This window comes from Hydractinia symbiolongicarpus, chromosome 3, assembly GCF_029227915.1.
Source record: "Hydractinia symbiolongicarpus strain clone_291-10 chromosome 3, HSymV2.1, whole genome shotgun sequence".
Taxonomy (NCBI): Eukaryota; Metazoa; Cnidaria; class Hydrozoa; order Anthoathecata; family Hydractiniidae; genus Hydractinia; species Hydractinia symbiolongicarpus.
In genome coordinates, this window is record NC_079877.1 from 23,836,171 (window position 1) to 23,856,788 (window position 20,618).

Here is a 20,618-nt window from a genome sequence, read left to right on the forward strand (position 1 = left end):
ACATAATGTATACTATATTTTGAAATATTTGGCATACATTTTCAAAGCAAAATTTGAGTACAGAATTATTAATTATCATAGATCGGATAATCTGTTTACCATAAGCTTGTTAATTTAAAACTAGCTTGGAAACATCCTCGGGTTTGTGCTTTAATGACAGGTGTTAGTTTTAACCTAAGAACACCAAAATCTAGATAACCCTTTATTTACATCATTTGATAAATAAATTAAAAGGTGGAAAACAGAATCCTTTTCGTCAATTTGATTGTTATCTTAGCATAACTTAAGTGTGGCGAATTAATGATCAAACCCAGCTCCTTTCGATTACTCAGATACCACACTAAAAATGTTCAGTCTATGGTGGCCCACAACTGCAAACACGTTGCAAAAAAAGTATGAACAAGTTGCGAAAAAGTACGGACAAGTTGTAAGATAATGCGGACAAGTTGTAAAATAATACGGACAAGTTGTAAAATAATGCGGACATGTTGTGAAATAATACAGACAAGTTATAAAATAATACCGGCAAGTAGTAAAAACATACGGACAAGTTGTAAGATAATGCGACATATTGTAAAATAATACGAACAAGTTGTAAAATAATGCAGACATGTTGTAAAATAATGCAGACATGTTGTAAAATAATACGGACAAGTTGTAAAATAATGCGGAATGTTGTAAAGTAATGCGGACAAGTTCTAAAATAATGTGGACATGTTGCAAAGAAAAATACAAACAAGTAGCAAAAAATTGCAGACAAATTGTATAAAGTTAGTAAACTTTCTCGGATACCGGAACTATAGGGAAAAAGCAGGTGCGATATGCGGTAAAAGCGGATAAAAACAAAAAGGATACCTGCTCACTGCTTTTATAATGTTTTGTTTTCAGACTTTGTGCAATTTTCATTTTTAGCAAACTTTCAATGATTTTTTCAATGTTTTACCTTTTTTTTTGTCAACTGTGGAAGTTGATCATTACATGTTATGCACTAAGTTTTATGATATTCTTTATGTTTTCTTTCTTTGTGTGGACTTGGACCATGTTGTTTAATCTTGTTTAATCTTGTTTAATCTTGTTTAATCTTGTTTATTCTTGTTTAATCTTGTTTAATTTTATGTTCTTTATTATGATTGATTACTATCTGTTGATGCAAGTGCTTTTGTTAATATTGTATTTGAGGTGCATTTTTATTATACTGCTTTTATAAGTTGTAAAATTTTGTTTGTAGTAATAAAAATCCATGGATGAACTGATTTGCTGTAATTATTCTGTCACCATATACTCTCCTAAAATTGTTAGTTAGAAGTTATGTCGGGCATCGGTATTCTTACAAAATTATCATTACATTTTCTGATCCATGGCTGCATAGATGGCTTCAGTCGGAAAATAATCTGCTTAGAATTGTTATCTTCGAATACCAATCCACACTGTAGCAAAAAGTTATTTAAATGCTCTGGACGACATACCTAAAAAAATCCCGCGGAGAATAAGACCTGACCATGGTACGGAGAACGTAGTTATGAAGAAATCATAAAGATAATCACACTGGTATTGAGGCTTATGTCCTTGGTAGTTCTCACACTAATCAAAAACAAAAAGCCTGGTGGGCATTTTATAAAAGATTTAACTCTTGGATCATCATTCTTTTTCCCGAAATGATCGATAACGACGAATACCATCCAGACGATGATTTAGAGCTGGATGTTCACGCTTTGTATTTGGAGCAGTCATAAGAGCGCACTTGTTTTGAATCAAGGCGTTAAATCAGAAAATCAAGTTTCTCTCAAATAAATGGCCGTTCAAATGAGTTGTATTACTTGCCAGAAACGATAGGATACGCTGATCAAGCATTTATGAATTGGGAGGCCGCAAAGAGAAGCTTACTTTAAGAGAAGCTTTTTGTTACTCTCATATTCTCGATAGATATTATTTCTGCTTTGCAAAGCTTATAAAGATAAGATATTTTCAAAATTTTGTAGTTTCTTTTATTTTTGTAGTCCAAACTATAAGTTTCACATCAGTAAGATTATGGAAAGCGGGATAAAGACGCTGGGAACGAAGTTCGCGGGCTTGGATGTTTTTCCCAGAAACAATGACAACTTTTCTTTTTTACTCTATAAACACCATATTTTAAGTTCGCTTTTTTTTTGCAACTTGTCCGTACTTTTTCTTAACTTATCCATATTATCCATCCGCAATATTTCACAACTTGTCCGTATTATTTTACAGCTTGTCCGTATTATTTTACAACCTGTCCGCATTATTTTACAACCTGTCCGCAATATTTCACAACTTGTTCGTATTATTTTGCAACATGTCCGTACCTTTTCACAACTTGTCCGTATTATTTTGGCAAAGTGTTGGCAGTTGTGGACCATCGCAAAAGTCGCTATTGCGAAACTGTAGCAGCCGTTGACACTGAAATATTAAAAGCGTATTTAATTCTTGCTGATTCTGCATACAAAGCTAAGGTAAATAGTCTATCCTTTCAAGAAGTTCTGAATAACAGAAATTGGTCAAGCCAATCTACTTTGCAAAACATTATTATAAGTCTTTCATCGATTATCTGGATTCTTATCAGGCTAGTTTACTTACAAAAAGCGCTTGGAATAAAGATGCGGGTGGTACAGACTTAAAAATTAAAGATATTTGAGTCAGAAATCTATCTTTTATTCGTAATCATAATAAACCTCTGTACTATAGCTGTAGCTACTGTAGCTTGATTCACATTCAATATTTTGACTTTCCATCGTGTCCAACTTTTCGAAATTTCTTAAACACTAATCTCACAACGTGCGTTTTCAATTCTTTGTTCTTCATGCCGTATATAAAAATATTGAAAGATGAGTTCATAAAACCCAAAGTAAGTCCCCAGTAAAATATAGACACTCCTGTCGGAGTTGCTGACACGTTGCTTAGAGACAACACTAATCCGATTGTCGTGTAAGGGTACCAACATCCACAAAATGTAAACACGATCAAAACCATAGTAACGGTCACTTGCTTTGTTTTCGATAACTTCTTGAAAGAACTTTTTCTTTCTTGGCTGTCTTTATTCTTTGCATAACGTTCACTTATTTGTCTACTTTGTTTTGATATGCTCCGCTGCACTCGAGCGTAAACAAACCCCATGAACGCATTTATAAATATCAAGGTTACAAAGTTGACGATTTTTAGTATCTTATCACATTCATCAACGACTGGAAGTGCTCCATACAATATACCGAGAAACCAATGTGTAAATATTAATGCTAACATTCTTCTACGAGTAACCAATGACATGTAGGAGATGGAATACTCGAAAAACAGAAAGCGATCTATCGTTAAACAAAGCACTCCAAACCCACTGATACAACATAGTCCCCATACAATACAATACGAAATTTTATCAAATAATAAACTCTGTTAAAGAGTGTAGTTGTGGAGCAGTTTTATAATGACAAGTACTTGAGCAATTGCACCAATACAAAGATCAGCAAATCCAACTGACATAATTAATAAATATGAAGGTTGTTCTCGAAGTTTTCTGGTTCTTGCAATTGCATAGCATACCAGGGCATTGCCAGGAACAGCAATTACCATTGAGATTATGTTCAGTACCAACAAAGGGATGATATTTTGTTCAGAATCAAGTGGAGTTGCAGGCCAATAATACACCGTCTGATTCAACATGACTTACTGGATGTTCTACAAAAAATAATGAAATTAAGTAAAGTATTTGAAGTTATTGGCAAATTGGGATAATATTAAAGAACAAGCTGAAAGTAAAATTGTCTTCTAAGGCTGATAACGTATCGTGAGCATCTGCCTTTATATTTAAGCCTCTGCAAAGATTTTTTTTAAATAAAAGCATTTAGTGTCGCTGAGTTAATTGAAATATAAGAAAGCTCAAATTGTGGTTCAAATAACGATAGATTATCTGTTAATGACATAATATTTGAGAAAATTTTCTCATCCTCAAGGGGTGTTAAAATGTTAATTTCTATTTCACTTTCTTTAAGATTATTTTTCTTAAATATCTGCGTCGAAAATAGAAAACCGCATTTAGATCGCTACTAAAGTACGCACAAGTCTTAGAAAGCTTAATAGGTTTTATTTAGAGAGAAAAATTAAATAGGATAAAAAATTAAAGTCGAAAGAAGCGCTAGAAAAGTATATCCTACTTGTCGGTGGCCCGTGGAAATATTCACGGGTTCGCCTGTCCTTTTTATACCGCATTTAATAAGCTACCATTTTGCGTGACAGACAGACGGACAGGCGTATAGAGGTATTATAACATAGACTAGTCGTTATCCCGTGGAAATATCCACGGGGTCGCCCGTCCTTTAAATTAAGCTGTTGTAACAAAGTGGACAAAAATATACCGCATTTAGTATTGGTGCGCATTATAAAAATTTCGTGTTTCCGTTACGGGACGTGGCTTTCGCGGACACACAGACAAAATACGGCTATTATTAAAGAGATACTTTCTTAACGTTACTTTCGATAAAGAAAACAATAAGAAGAAAACCGCATTTTTTATTATTAAAATCTCAAGTGTCAAAAAACATCATAATATATAAAGAAATGTCAAGAAAATATATCCTATATTTTCTTAACGTTATTCTATCAACATAACGAATATCTATTATATATGCTAGGTGAATCAGTCGAAATTTGTTTTGTTTTTCAAGAGAGAAAAGAGGATTAATTATTAAGAGGATTATATATCAAGAGAATCAATTATCAGGATATTTGTCGTCGAACTTACATCAACTGCAATAAACATTTGAATATTCCATACAACTTAGTGAATTGTTCAGAGATTGCACCACTGCTATCGCTTGCATGTTTGTTAATTTAAAATCAATATTTTACATAGTTTGCTAAACTAATTTAAATGGACTAATCCATAAAGATAATAAGCTGTATTACAATAGGGATTTTTGTTATTGGAAATGAAATTATAATCACATATACCCACGCGAAAGTAAATTTCATTACTTCATGCTAACAGGAGGTAAACATGCACGAAATAATGCAGAAAGTATCTACGACGGCAACAATAATATAATAAAATTGATCGTCAGCCGTCGTACATATTTCACCCAACCACGATTTTAATGCAACTTTTGGTTCAATAACCTTTTACCTTTCTAACCAACTACAGGAATATAAGCTATTACTTTAAACACACCCATTTAACCCTATTCCTGCTGGGCGTTTTAGTGGCTCCTCAATGCTGGGCGAATCACCCCCCCCCCCCCCCCCCCTTCCCCTGCGTAATTTCTACAATTAAATTGGATTGAAAACTTACTACAAGTGTTGTCCAAGTATTAACAAACAATTTGTTTAAAGTAACATTTGATGATCTCAGCATTTTTGGTGATGACGTCATTAAATTCGTTGACATGCCAGAGGAGGGGGGGTAAACAACAGTAGCAGTAGAAAATAAACCCGGGTGTTATCAGAGAGAAAAATAAGTTAAAATTTGGATCGATGAATGGTGTTTACCGCTTGTTATTTATTTTTAAATTATTTTATTCTTTTGCACCTTTCCACGACTTATAAAGAAATTTTTTTCCTCGCTTACGCTAGTAAACTTTTCATGTATTTTTTTTATTGATTACACTGCAACTCACGTCTTCACTACTTAAGGTGTGTGACCTAGCAATTAGTTGTTTTTTTTCAACATTGGTTCTTTGATAATATCTTATTTTTTCTTCCAAGGGTTTAGCGATTAACTCAATAAAAAATGATTTTGTTCGGGAAATATAATAACCTGGATTCAAATTCGTGTATTTATTGTAGTATTCTTGGAAGGTTTAATAGTATTGTTAATAAATTCAGTTTTTAACTACCCGCTATGTTCGTCAAAGGTAATCCAATCAGGTTTATTGTGTAATATAACCCATTTGTTTCTATATCATTGTTATTATTAAACTAGAATAGTCTCTTCAGTTTTTAATGTTACTGTTTTTACCAATAAGAGTCCTTTAAAGGGGGTCACAATGCGTCTAAATTCCAAAATTAAACTACGAAAGGAGTGTAAACTAACCAGACGCCAAACTAGAAAAACCGACCAGGATATTAATCATATTCTCGTGCTGAATGTGAAGCAGAAAAGATCGATTTACACTTTTTATAGTCTTTGGCATGAACCGGCCGGTGTTTAAACACTGGAAGCGAACGCTCTACCACAAAGCCACCAGTCGGTTCGCATTCGCTCCATTAATTATAAACGTAAGTCTTTATTAACACGTCAGTTTTGTCCGGGGTCTATATATAATATAAATGCACATTCCTTTACGTTTGAGATACAGATACCAACTTTTAAGCTACCTCTGCTTAACCAATTTTTAAAGTGAAGTAACTTTCTTTAAATTTCTTAAAGCAGTACCTGTCATCTAATTGGCGCGTGGCCTTGCGGTTATGGCGTTTGCTTCGTAATCGCAAGGTCCGTGGTTTGGTCCACAGCACGGGCATGATTAGCAAGTGTCTTTACCACAGCTATGGGTCAACCCATGCCATATGAGGGAAATTGGGTAGGCTACCCAGTGTGTACCTTTGAATACATTCAGAACACAGGACTTGCATTAATTACAGTGTTTCCAACACTGAAGTGGCTTTATCCTGTATAAATATTCGGAATAATAATAATAATTAATTGTCTTTGCTGATTAGACAAAAACTAATTTAACTCTTTCTAAATTAACAAGCACGATTCTTACAAACCTATATTTCTTTCGAAGAAGTTCACATGTTAATGTAACTTTATAGTTATAAATAAAAGCGTCAAATATCCGAGAAAATTTTCAGCATATTTAGACGAATAAATTATAAGTTGTAAAAACAAGAAAAACACCACCCTTCAAACAAAACAAGTGAAAAACCTTTTTCCTAAAGAAATTGTTTTTGTCTCGAAATTTAAGTTTAAAATTTGTGCAGTACTAAAAATGTTTCTGCAGGAAGCGTAGAATTAGAAAGAGAAGGGGTAGAATATCAAAGAAAAGGGTAAACTTGAAGAACGCGAAAAAGGTTACAGAATCTCTACCTTTGTTTTTTATGTGTCTTTACTCCCAGTAGCGTTTATCTTCTTTTGTTTTTTAAAAAAAATAAATAAGTTGCTTTTATTATTGGTTCATTATAGCTTTAATTAGACCAAAGTTTAGGAACGATGAAGCTAAAGTCTATTCGGTTTTTCTTATAATAGACACAAAAGCGATTGAATTTTAGATAATTGCAATGAAGGATAGAAAGAAATCCATATAAAAAAATAAAATAAAATAAAAACAACAACAATAACAACAACGACGAAGACGACGACGACAACAGCAACAACAATAACAACGACAAGAACAAAAACGACAACAACAACGACAACAACAATAACAACAACAATAATAACGACAATAACTGCGATGACCACGACGCCGACAATGACATTATGAGCAACGGCAATGACGACCACAAAATTGACAACGACAACTATAAAAACAACAGCAACAACAATGACGACGAAAATAGAAGTTATAAAAACATTAAAAAACCAAACACACAAGCACAACAAAAAAGTTATCGCAGCGGTTGCCTTGGAAGAACTTTTAAATGATATAGCTGTACAAACAATAGCTAATTTTAATAATAACAAAATGGATTGAAAGATAATGGCTAATTTACTTCGTCTAAGAATTAACTTTCCTTACGTCACTTGACATTTTAACGCTACGACAACTTCGATTCCATTTTTTGTGTAGGAATCTTTTTGTTTTTATTTTAAGGGGCGGGGGATTCGTTATTTTTAATGTTTTGGCCAAAACATATACCGTATTTAGGGTGTACGGTGAATAAAAGTTATCTTTACCAGTTTTTTTCGTGATGTTTTTACTTTTGCTTTCTTAATTCACTGTTTTTTAATTAACAAAATATATAATAAATACAGAGACTTAAAACAACCACATCTTCCTAAAAACACGTATAGATTGGTGTTTTGTGCAAATGGTGTATACTTTTACAATTTAGAGAGCTTGTGTGAATTTCTTCTTTCTATTGATAAAATGAAAATATATGTAAACAAACATTATAAATATTTACGTCTTGTTTTTAGAATTCCATGATGCATCTTCGGACTGTAACTAAAGGTGACAAAGAATACAACCAGAACTGTAAAAAAAAAATAACACCAGGCGATACGTAGCTGGGATTTTCTTGTCGTATTACTTCAGATAAAAAAATAACATTTGAAAAGAGTTTATAGAAAATCGTATCTAAATAAATGTCATTTAAATTTCCCTAAAATTCCCTATATTTCCTTGTAAAACCTGTATTCAACCACAAAATATGTCAATCAAAGTATACAGTCTGTTTAAATATAGTTCTACTTAAAAACACTTTTAACTTCTTCTTTTTCTTCGACATTTTCAGATAAGGTAATTAAAATACAGAGTTTTTAAGAGAGCGATCCTTTAGAGCCTATTTGGTTCTTTATTAAACCAATCTTTCATAGGTCACGTAAAACATGAACTTAATTATAAGCTTTCTCTCTAACTCTTAATATTTTGATTTAAGCTAGCACGATTGATCTTTGCTGTTTTTATTAAAACGTGACAAGTTATAGCTAAAAACCAAATGTCATCTAATTATTTTACACTTTTTCTATTGCAAGTAAAAATTAGGAAAACTAGATATTATAAGTTCTTCAAATAACAGATGAAAAAAGTCTATAAACATTATATAATAATATTTTTGTGATTTGCATTTTGCAGGCTACATAATGCACGCAGGGAAAATAGTTTAAATCGGATAAGTTAGAGAGAGGAGAGATGATATGCCTAATTAAATGACATTTCATATTTTCGATAGGTTCCGTTGTGCTGATTTTTCTGTATAAACTTTTTGCCCATGTGCCTGCATACATATAAAGTTAGAAGGTTGGTGCCTCTTTGTGTCTTAAATGTTCCTTCCTTAGATTTGGCCTTTATAATAACAATAACAATCACAAGAAATTTCATCGGTATTTTAACCCTATTTGGTCCGGGGCATTTCGAATATATTATGATTCCGCCCCACTTTCATAAATTTGATAGGCTTTTTCAAATGAAATCAAACTTGACATACTTATAGTCCGTCATGGAACAAAATGGCAGTGCTTATGTCCGCAATTATTTGGTCTCGCCATCAAAAGATTTAAGTTTGTCCATAATACCGCCATCTGCTTAAAATTCGATTACTTTAGTTCTAATTTGAACATTAAGGTTTCTGAGCAACAAAAAAAGTTATTTTACATAATTTCCGTCTTTTACATAATTTGTATGTAGAAGCCGCCACAAATTACTCGAAAATCCGTTTTTCCGATTACATTACAGATCAATTTACATAGCTTTGTGAGTTTCAAATTCCACGGATAATCTTAACGAAAATTAATATACTTTCTTGATTATAAGGATTTCATAAAAATTTAAGGGGGGTGGTTTTGAGTAATGGTGAATATCAAGGTTCTTGGAGGTATGGGACCAAAAAATTAGTATGCAGGTGTCTAATAAGTAACTATGAAAACTTAGTAAGAGTCATAATCATACAGTATAGCATAGTTTTTAGAAAAAAACAACAGAGGAGGGGGACAGATTTCGTACCGAATAGGGTTAATGCATAAATTTTTAATGTATGTATTTAAATAAATGTTAGTCTTCTACCAATCTTATATATTTAGCCTTCCAACTTTATAGATAATGGTACAAAATTATTTCATACAAACCAAATACAAACACAAAGTTTACGACTTTTAAAACATGCCTTTCAATACTTTAAATAACTTCCAGATGTGATTTAAATTTTATCATGATTACTCCTCACATTTAAAAACAGCCAAAGTCGACAAAATTCACGTAATGTGGCAGGTTAGATGAAAATGGACCATTTTGTATTCTCTCTCTGGTAATTGCTTCATTTTACAATTTATAGTTTGTTCTTGAACTGCTAATGAGAGATTTCCCTTGTAAACTGTTAGTGCTTCCTTTTTTGAAGATATTAAAAATATGCTTTAAACCCAATGGTTAGGTAGCTTTACATTGCTTATGCATAAGGTTAAAGAATTTTGATGACATTAGCATTGCATAGACATAACAAATTCTTTTAATAATTTGCTCACTCCTTACAACGTATTGTTAAGACCCAACAATGTACAAGAAAAAAATTTATTTGAGAAATTATTTATCTGCTGCCTCCTTTGTGTACCCTTTTTGTATATAAGATAGAGTGGCCCTAAAAGTATTGGGAGATCTTGGAAAATATTATGGCGGTATGTCAGGTTTACCTATTTTGTAGAGTGAAAGATATTTATTTAAGGTACATTGATAATCTGAAGTTATACGATAGCACTCTAAAAGAAAACATTTAAAGTTTCAATTCATATATGTTTTCATTATATAAATGATTCATTTTTTATTAAACAAATATTTACACTTGTTTTGATAAAATCAGCCAAAAATCCATTTGTATTTTTATAAAAATGCACGAAGCTTTTCGTAACAGTGTTACGAAAAGTCTCGATAATTACTTGATAATTTTTAAAAATACATTCACACTGGATAAAAACACTTCAATTATTATTTGTTATCAATGTGTGTCCAGCTTAAAAGAATATAAATAGAATTAGTTTGATTAAAAATCTGTATTCAAATATCAATATTCAAATGAATAGTTGTGAAAACAAAAGAAAAAAGACGTATTTTGACATATTTTTCACCCCCCAATGCAACAGGTAAGTTGAAGTACAGCAAGATTAAATTAGGGGGTATACGCTAAAATTTTTGCAGTGAATTAAAGCAAATAACTAAATTTTGTGCCCCCTAATACAACAACATGCTATGTTACTCGCAGGATAATTAAGCAGCTTCTTGCGTATTACGCCATATCATTGATGAATATGTGCTCATGTATGTATTATGTGTAGATATTCTATAAAAATTCAACCCAGAACATATTACGAAAGCCACCCTATAAGATTATTGTGCTTAAGCGAAGTACTTTTTTGAAATTGCAACAACAAGGCTTTTGACGAAAATTAAGTACGTCCACCCAACTAGCTTGACATACCCTAAATCCACCCCTATGTTTATTGTATTAAGCGCTTGAGCGGTCATTGTTTAACATTACTTTAGCAACCTCTATATGGAAACAGATTAAGTAAAATAAAATAAGTCGTCTTACAGTTTTTGCTATAACAGACCTCCGTAAGTGTTTTACTGGAAGCACTCCACACTGGTTGTGCGAAATGGTTTAACTGGACTATGTGGTCAACCTAAAATGAAATGCTAACCTTTTGTTGCTTTAATAATTTCTTATCTTCCATGCTTTGAAGTGTTTTCCTGATGCTGTATATACTTTATTGACATAAACTAGCTCTTACGCAAGGATTTTTTTTAAATAAAACGTGATTATACTGGTACAACTTTTATTAGAAACCGTATTTACTCAAAAAATGATATTTTATTTTATTTTATTTTATTTTATTTTATTTTATTTTATTTTATTTTATTTTATTTTATTTTATTTTATTTTATTTTATTTTATTTTATTTCAGACTTGCGTTTGTGAAAAGTAATAAAAAAACGCTTTTTACTAATTAGTCTAATATCACCTGTTGCAAATGCTAGGCAAGAGAGGCTTGAATTTTTTATTGCCTTGGGATATGTCGTAATTAGAAATAGGCGTCGTGTATCCTAGAATAACAAAAAAGAAACCAGCTTCGTTATAACATTGGTTCCACAGCTTCATAGCTGTACAGCTATCTTATTTAGAGCTAGCATATGTATGCATAGAAAGATTTTAATACTGTTTGGATTATGAAGGATCTGCCACTTTAATTGCAACAATTACTACTGCTGTCTGTAAATTGAAGGCGAATGTTTTTAAAGTTGTGTTATTTTAAAGTAAGTTCGTGAGAAGTATAGCCGTTGTCCATTTTTGTTAGGGCATTCCCGGGCTCAGATGTAGGTTTCGGACCGTACATTATTCGCACACATGTGACCGGACTGGCGAGACTGATCACTCTAAGCTGTTAATTATCTTATGTTTACTGTCTTTGGAATTATTTGCCCACCCAAAATTGAGTAGTAAATACATCCTGTTTTTATACGAGATAATTTCTTATATTAATACGAAAAGGTGTCTGTAACTGAAAATACCGAACTCGACCAAAGTTTGGTTTGAGATGTTTTTTCCTCCTAAAGAATGTGCAAATTCGAAAAAATTAACTCTAATTTAAATCCGCCTAGTTAGACATTATGAAATTACAAAGATTAACGCCAATAGTATTATTAAAGTTAGTAAAGCCATTGCAGGGAACTTTTAAGTTTAAAGCAAAATAACAGGGAAATGAGTGGAAATAACTGACGTCATCTCCTGCGTGCGTAACTGGGGCCAAAATGGCACCAATATCCTAAAGCGGGGTTAATTCACTCGTATCGGAACAGAAGTGTTGATGCCGCCATCAAAATACCTTGAAACTCTAATACCCCTTTAACCATTCTGCAAAAGGACATGGTCCCATACATTTTCCTGATCAGAGTTTCAAGCTATCCACAAAAAAGAGTTTTCTGTATAAATGAGTCATTCTGAAATCAGCAAAATTCAAATGACGGATCTTTACCAGTGTTCCTATGCTTAAATGGATATTCCACGGGCCTTATCGACTAATTTACAACATATCCTTTTCTGAAAAAAATATGTTTTAACTAAAAAAAATAATTATTTGAAGAAACTATAAATTCCAAATGAAATTGTTATACAAAGCAAAGTAGTCAAATAGCCACTTGTATAATCGATTACGTTTGCTCGAATTTTGCATTGAATTAGCTATGAGTATAGTGAATTCTCGAAGTGATAAATTTAAAACTGGGGTGTTTCGAAGTAATTATTGCATATTCAAAATTATGAATTCTAATTTTGAAGTGACAAATCGTAAATTTTCACGTACGTTTAACAAAATTTAATGCAATAACTTGGAAAAAATTAATCATTAATAAAATGGGTTTGGAGTGCTTTGTTTAACGATAGATCGCTTTCTGTTTTTCGAGTATTCCATCTCCTACATGTCATTGGTTACTCGTAGAAGAATGTTAGCATTAATATTTACACATTGGTTTCTCGGTATATTGTATGGAGCACTTCCAGTCGTTGATGAATGTGATAAGATACTAAAAATTGTTAACTTTATAACCTTGATATTTATAAATGCATTCATGGGGTTTGTTTACGCTCAAGTGCAGCGGAGCATATCAAAACAACGTAGACAAATTAGTGAACGTTATGCAAAGAATAAAGACAGCCAAGAAAGAAAAAGTTCTTTCAGGAAGTTATCGAAAACAAAGCAAGTGACCGTTACTATGATTTTGATTGTGTTTACATTTTGTGGATGTTTGTGCCCTTACACGACAGTCGTTCGGATTAGTGTTGTGTTTCATGAATTCCGCTTTTAATATTTTTTATTTATGGTGTGAAAAATAAGGACTTGAAATTTAACGCGATAAAACTGGTGTATAAGCAACGTCAAAGAAATGTCGGAATCTCACAAGACACCAAGAAAGACGTATATCATACTAAAAAGGCTTAATAATTTAAAAAGGCTTAATAATTTAAAGTTGTATGTGGAACATTTTGTTTCTAGGAACAAAAAATGAGTCCAGGTTATCCAAAAAGGAAGGGTCTGTTAAGATAAGATGCTATTTCGAACAGTTGCAATAAATTTGACAAACTTCTTTTAGTTTGTTTATTTCTTGACTTTCTGATTGCAACATTACTTACTTACATATATGTAAAACTTGAGCGCGTAATAGCTGTTTCTTTCGACGCACCCATTAAAACGTATATAAAGTCTTAACGGGTTTAAAACGCTCAAATAATCTCTTCCTGTCTACCATCGCACATAAAATGAATCCTTTCCTTTTATCGTGATGGCGGATGACGGATTTGTGTGACGTTTGTTGTGAGTGCGCAATGCTAAAATAAGATGGTGGTGCGTAATAGAGCGGGACTTTCGTGTGTGTGCGTGTGTGTGTCTGGGTTTGATAAATTGGTAGCATGAATTTGAGAAGTTGTTGAAGGAAATTTTTGTCTCTGTTCTATACTTACCAAGCTGGCTATAGCTTGCATCAATATGGATACCATATAAACACGTCATACCATAACAGTTTTAAGAGTTCTTTTATCGTTTTTACCAAATGACCCATTTTTTTTTCCAGAAGTGCTTTGCTTCATGATACTAGTTAGCCCCTGAAAATTCCACGAGAATTCGCCTGTTGCATTAAAGTCAATGGTGTAGAATGGCCCGGTTTTGTCCAACAGACAGACAACGCCTAATAATATATAGAAAAAAACTTAAGCTTATTTCAGTGGCTTGCTAAATCGTTGTAAGTAATACATTTTAATCCTATGAAGTCGGTAATTTTATTACTGTTTCATAGAAATTCTATTTTTGTTGACTTTCTATAATTCATTTATAAGGTGTGTTGAAGAAAAATCCATAGTTTAACCGTAGTCACATCAGCATACTACAGGCCCACTTTCTGAAAACGAAACTTAAAATTTACGAACTTTTAACCTGTTTTGGAATGTTTCTTGACCAGCCTAAAAAAAATGTATTCTCAGGCACGAAGTAATTGATTGGAAATTAATAATTGAGAAGGTGGGTTTTATTCTTTTCTTTCTTTATGTCGCCTCACTGTCAAATTTTAAATACATCGGGAGACGAAAAATTGCAATTTTTGCTCCACAGAAAACAACAAACGTGCGAGTGCAATAAAAGTAATATTAGCTATACTTTATTCTTTTGTGTTCTTGCATAACAAAAGTTCTGCCAAAACATTTTTTTCCTTCGTTATATATAGTTTTCAAACATGTGGCATGTCCAATTAACATTTAAAAATAATAAATGTAGTCTTAGGAAGGTCGCTTGACATTGTTAATTCTACCTAGGACACTTAATCATACAATAAAAGTATTTTGTATTTCATGTATGTTCATTTTTACTTTTATGCAGGCAATTAGCAGAAATGGAAAGATAGACAACACTCTACTAATGGTGCCATTGCAACTATTAATGTTATTTGAGATCAGAAAATGTATATTGCCCAGGTGACTCAGCTGCATTCTTAACTAGTAAAGAAGATGAAAAGTTTGCGTGCACGAAGTTAACAGTCGATCATAAAGCTGACAGTGTGGGAAAAAATCTCTCTATAGTTATAGACTTATTTTTCTAAATTTTGCCAATGGATTTTATATGGATAAAATTTCGTTTGGATTGAACTTTTTAGTCATCAAAATATGGCTTAGATTAATGTTTACCATTGTGGATATTGATGTGAAACAAACAAAATAAGTCAAGAAATATTGGAAAACTTTTTAAACAAATTTAAATGTTTTCAGGTAGTAATAACAACTTTATTTGTATTGCTATCCACTTCTTGTTGGTAATTTCAATAGTTGTGACTTCTTTTCGTCGTTAGATACACCACAAACATAGTATGGCTCTATATATGCATCATCTAGTACAAAGTAAATATTCTTGTAAAGTGTAACAAAATTAAATAACACCTGTAAACTAAATACCACCCGTTATAAATGCACTTTTCGTTTCCTTGTAATCTCATTTGTTTTTCTAGTTACTACACTTACCATCTTTCTTCTTTCTTCAGACACGGTGTATTTTCCAACTCGACATCACCAAAAAAAAGTAAACACCAACACAGAAACAACGAAAACTACTTTAATTCCAATCGAGATTGAGTTGACGTTTTTGTTTTTTGCTAAGCAGATGATGCAAGCGTAATGTTCCATGGTAGACATGTTTTCCTAACTGAGGTAATGTTAACAGTACCGTTGTAAGAAGTGCTGCTGCCATTATAACAAATTTCTGAATGTTTTCCTGTCTTCTCAACTAAAAAAATGATACTGGATAAACACGAAATAAAAAAATTCATAATCTCAAACAATTGATTACGTTTGAATAATACAAATACTATTTATTTATATATCTAAAAAGGCAAGTGGTTGTCGTATTGAAGTGGTTGTCATATTGAAGCAGTTACAAGTTAAATAAAGCGACAAAGTCATTCTTTTTTCGATTTCAATTTCGCTTTCGCAGGAATGATTTAAAATGTTTGTTTAACTGGCGTTGGTGAAAGAAAACAAACAAGACTGCCATTATTTTCTTAGATTTTTTTTAATACTAGGAAAGGTCCAGTCATTCGACACATTATTGTTTCGATAATAAAACAAATTGGAGTAACATTATTAATATTTTTATCAGACTTACTAATATTTTGACATCTCTCAATGTGTTTCATGTCAGCCACTGGAAATCGAGCACAAGTGTAACTATCTCTATTCTTTATGGGATCTCTTATGCGATTTGGACAACGTTTTTGCATTTGTAATGTGATGTTGTAAAGCCATGTTTTAATAAAGTTCTCGCAATCACTTTCTGTACACAATCTTCTGCATGGTGGCGATAATATAATTCTACCATTTTCTTCTGATTTAAAGCATACAGGATGCATGAGATGGTACAATATTCGCCTAACACTATTGATACAACGAAGTAAAATGATTTTATAGTTGATCTTCACATTTTTTTAAAATTTTCTTGAATTTTGGATTCTTTCTGCAATTGAAGAATTTAGTAAGTAATGGAAATACATTACCTCTGAGCATGAAGAGGGTTTGATCGAAGTTTTTCCTCCAAATTTTAGATTATATGGACATTATAGTATCGTACACTGACAATAATTCTTCTGATGTTGCAAATGAAAGCATGGGAAGTGCCTAATCTTCTTTCATCAACTGTTTAATACAGTAAATAAAGGAATAAGGAAGTGATTAAACACAGTTTACCTAGTTCTACAGAAAAATTCAAAGAATATACGTCTCAAATACAGTAAAACATTTTGCCGTGTTTTATTTTCCACTAATGACAGAATAACCTTGAACCACCCTGCATTCCTGTTGCTTGATTTTGCTTGAAGCAGTGATTGAGAAATTTCATAATTCTTTAGTTCATTTATGCACACTCCATTCGGCAAAATCTTTTTGTAGCTAATGCATCTAAATTTTAAGCGCAAAATTGAAAATTGCAAGTAAAAATGTATTTTTCATATGTAAATGAAACAATTACCTTGTTACAGTATTTGCATGTAGATTGGGCGCGACGACTGCTATAACGTAATAGAATTTTAGCTATTAATAATATTACTAGTTGATAAGGCCCGTGAAAAAATCCACTGAGGCACAATAAAAATGAAAAAGTAGCGTCATTTGAATTTTGATGACGTCAGCAACCCATCCACCAAACAATTAAAACCTTGTTTTCACGTTGCCTCTATTGTGTAGAGCTTAAACTGCTGAGCAAGAAAATGTATAGGATTATATGCTTTTGATGAGCGGTTAATGAGATATAAGACTTAAATGTTTTGCTGACGTCAGCAATGGCCCGTCAATACCCGAAAAAAAAATTAAATTTGTATACCTGTTGCATTCATTGTTTAGATCTTGAAACGCTGATCAAGAAAATGTATTGGATCATGTACTTTTGACAAACGGTTGCAGATATAATGGGGTTTCAAGGATTTTTGATGACGTCATCAACCCGTCCATTCCGAAACGGATTTGGTTCCTTTGTTTGGAAAAATTACCCAAATTGGTTCTAGGTGGTCCCTACTTACCAACGTAGAGAAAAATTATTGACATCACCACCTTGTTTTTGAGTTATTTGACCTCAAAGTTTTAAGTGCACTGTAATGGTTTTCATTAATCTTAATATACTTCTTTCCTTTAACATCAATATTATTTTAACATCAAAGTGACATATGGTGTTTCGACCACTTTTTTTAAACAAATTAACACAAAACCCAGCGATAATCTGACAAGCAGTAGTGACTTACCAGCAATATCCATTTGAAACAAAATGAAGCCTATTATAATCTGTTTTCTAGTCATGTTTTTTTTGCTTTTTTTTTCATTAACTGGAAATATAGAATTTATGTTAAAAACATAACGCTTTCCAATAAACGGCGGGAAAGTATTGACATTCAAGTACATAGTTATACATCTAGTTCGTAATATTTGGCTTTGAATGTCTGACTATGCGGAAATAGAGATAAAGAGCTACTGGAGATTCTCATTCGACATGCGTATTTTAAGGCAGGTTACATCGATACTGCATCTAATATAAAAAACTGACACTTATTCTTGTATTGACATAAACTTGTGATAATTACCGAACACCTGAACGTAAGAAAATCAGTAAGTATCTATTACTTTCTCAATATATGAGTTAATTTTTACCAAATGCCTCTTATATATTTTGTTGCATTTTTATTTATTAAAGCTAAAGTTGAGTATCCATGCCAATAAATTAACTTGGCTGTGTGTTTTCGGTAACTTAGTTGTTCCCATGTCTTAGTAATGTAACTAAAATCTTATCACACTAACCATATACATTGGCGAAGTCGCACTAAACAATTACAAATATCTGTTATTTCATTAATCTTAGCTACCTCGCTAAACTAGCTGTGACGTAAAAATTATATTTAATTCAAGTAATCGCCAGTGTTGCTTTGGCTAATGACTTCAATGCATTACAACATCAAACTGAAAATTATGGCCACAGCGACAACTATAATTTCATGTTCAAAGGGAAAATTAGTTGGGAACTTACAAGCCGCACTCCCATTACCTTTGAGCTTGTAGTACTATGAAAGTTCACTTACCTTTTTAGTCTTATTTTCTGCATAAAAAAATTTCATGTTAAGAACTAAAACAACGCGAAACAACTTCTAAATTTCAATCATATTCTACGTAGAATTTATATTGTTAATAATAATAGGCAATTATTAATGATTAAAAATTATTTGGGAGTTCTATGTAATCCGTTAAACTTGATAACTATTTTTAATTTATATACATTGTTATTATTGTGTCATCATGTTGTTTGTAATTTACACATTGCCCTCCATACGATATGTAAACAAATTGTGCATAAGCGACAGTTTTTCCAAACAAAAAAAAGATACCTAGGAGCAAGATCGAGAAACAGCCGACATATTGACAGTGTGTACAGTTTATTTTACTTTTCTTTCACTGTGTTTACATACATTGCAGTAAGACACTTACTTGAAATGGTTCTCTCCGTCAGCCAAACGTAACTATGCCAGAATTTGATTATACTCACCTTTGTTTCACCTATGGTTGAAAATTTCCTGTACCTGAAATTTTCTTTTTTTATTGTTTTGTTTTTTTTTTGCTTTGCTACCAGTCAGCTATCTTTGTTTTGCTTTCAGAACAATTTTCTTATTCTGTGAAAGTCGACAAGGCGATAAAACTCAACGCCTTAATGGGAACTGAGCCTAAGGGGTGCGTGTAAAAGGGTGAAGGGTAAGAAAGAAGTAGAGGTCTCTAAGTTTAACAATTTGATGTTATGAACACAGATTTTATGTAGTTTAACGATTACTTTACCACTCCTAAGCCTGTAAACAAATACACGAGAATTCACACATCGGAAAGATCCAAGAATTATTTACTATTACCTGCGCCCATCCCCCACAGTCAGCAGTGAGTGTTATTATAGAGACTAGTCTTTAGTCAGTGCAAAAATCCAACGGTTCGTCCTTAATCTTGTCCCCAGGACGCTTGTACACCTATGATATATTCAGATTAAAAAGAAGCTTCTTCTTTTTCCTATGCATCTACATGCTTTTACAAATCCTCAAAGTATTTCTATTTTTGACAGACATTAATTTAAAACATTTTAAACTGATTATATAAAAAGAATTTGATTCTAAATTGTCTTGACACTTTGGTTGATCCATTCCTTAGACGACATTCTTTAAAACATGCAAGGTCAGAAGAGAAGAAGCAGATTAATCGCAGCTGTTGAAAACCACGAATGTTCCATATCTGTGCAAGATCATTTATAATTAACAACATTAACTTATACTTAATTGGAAATTAAACCTAATTGTTCTCATTAAAAAGTTCTAAAAATTTTTACCAGAAACCAATAAGGAAGTTATAATGTTACGTTACGGCCTGCAATTATTTTTGTAGATCAGCTTTTTATGCGTATGACGTCGTTGATCGTGTACGACGTTGTAAGTTTTTCGCATGTTGCAATTTCCGAGGGTGTCTTAGCAACAGGGACTATATAAATCGTTTTTGTTTGCAATGACAGCAAAATATAAAGTAATTTTACTCGTAAATCATGGATAAAGGAAAACTTATTGGTTTAATTTTGTGTCAAATTGGAACATATTTTATTGGTAAGTCTTTCTATATCATTTATGTTATTGACTTTATTTTAATTGAATTAATTCAGCAAAATTATAGTTAAGCACTATTTGTATAAAGAAGATAGGGCTGAGGCCAAAATGTTGTACCAACGTAACTCCTAAAGTGCCTTAATTTAAATTTTAACAGATATACACCAATCGAAAGCTAAGTTTGATAGCATTATTTTTATGTTTGGTCACTCATTTAATGGGGCGCCAAAATGAGCATATTTTTATATAAATTCATTACAGTTGTTTTATATCAAAATGCAATTAAAAAACATCTAAGAAAATATATTTGGCTATGCACCCTCAGGG

The 20,618-nt window shown here is 32.2% G+C and overlaps 1 protein-coding gene and 1 long non-coding RNA gene across 2 annotated transcripts; one reads left to right on the forward strand and one right to left on the reverse strand.

Moving 5' to 3' along the window:
- Positions 1–2,648: 2,648 nt before the first annotated feature.
- On the reverse strand, positions 2,649–7,481 carry LOC130636334 (uncharacterized). The gene is made up of 2 exons (XM_057446015.1): positions 7,034–7,481; positions 2,649–3,687 (listed from the first exon to the last, which is right to left on the reverse strand). Exon 2 carries the CDS (start codon positions 3,280–3,282, stop codon positions 2,731–2,733), a length of 552 nt encoding a protein of 183 aa, XP_057301998.1. The 5' UTR covers positions 3,283–3,687; positions 7,034–7,481; the 3' UTR covers positions 2,649–2,730.
- A 5,531-nt stretch (positions 7,482–13,012) lies between these two features.
- LOC130636335 (uncharacterized) lies at positions 13,013–15,456 on the forward strand. Its single transcript, XR_008982259.1, has 2 exons — positions 13,013–14,662; positions 15,017–15,456. It is a non-coding gene; the product is annotated as an uncharacterized LOC130636335 (long non-coding RNA).
- Positions 15,457–20,618: the final 5,162 nt, after the last annotated feature.

What these genes read in the sequence shown, in the direction of transcription:
- LOC130636334 (XM_057446015.1), bottom strand. Translation starts at nt 3,282, where the DNA reads ATGTCATTGGTTACTCGTAGAAGAATGTTAGCATTAATATTTACACAT.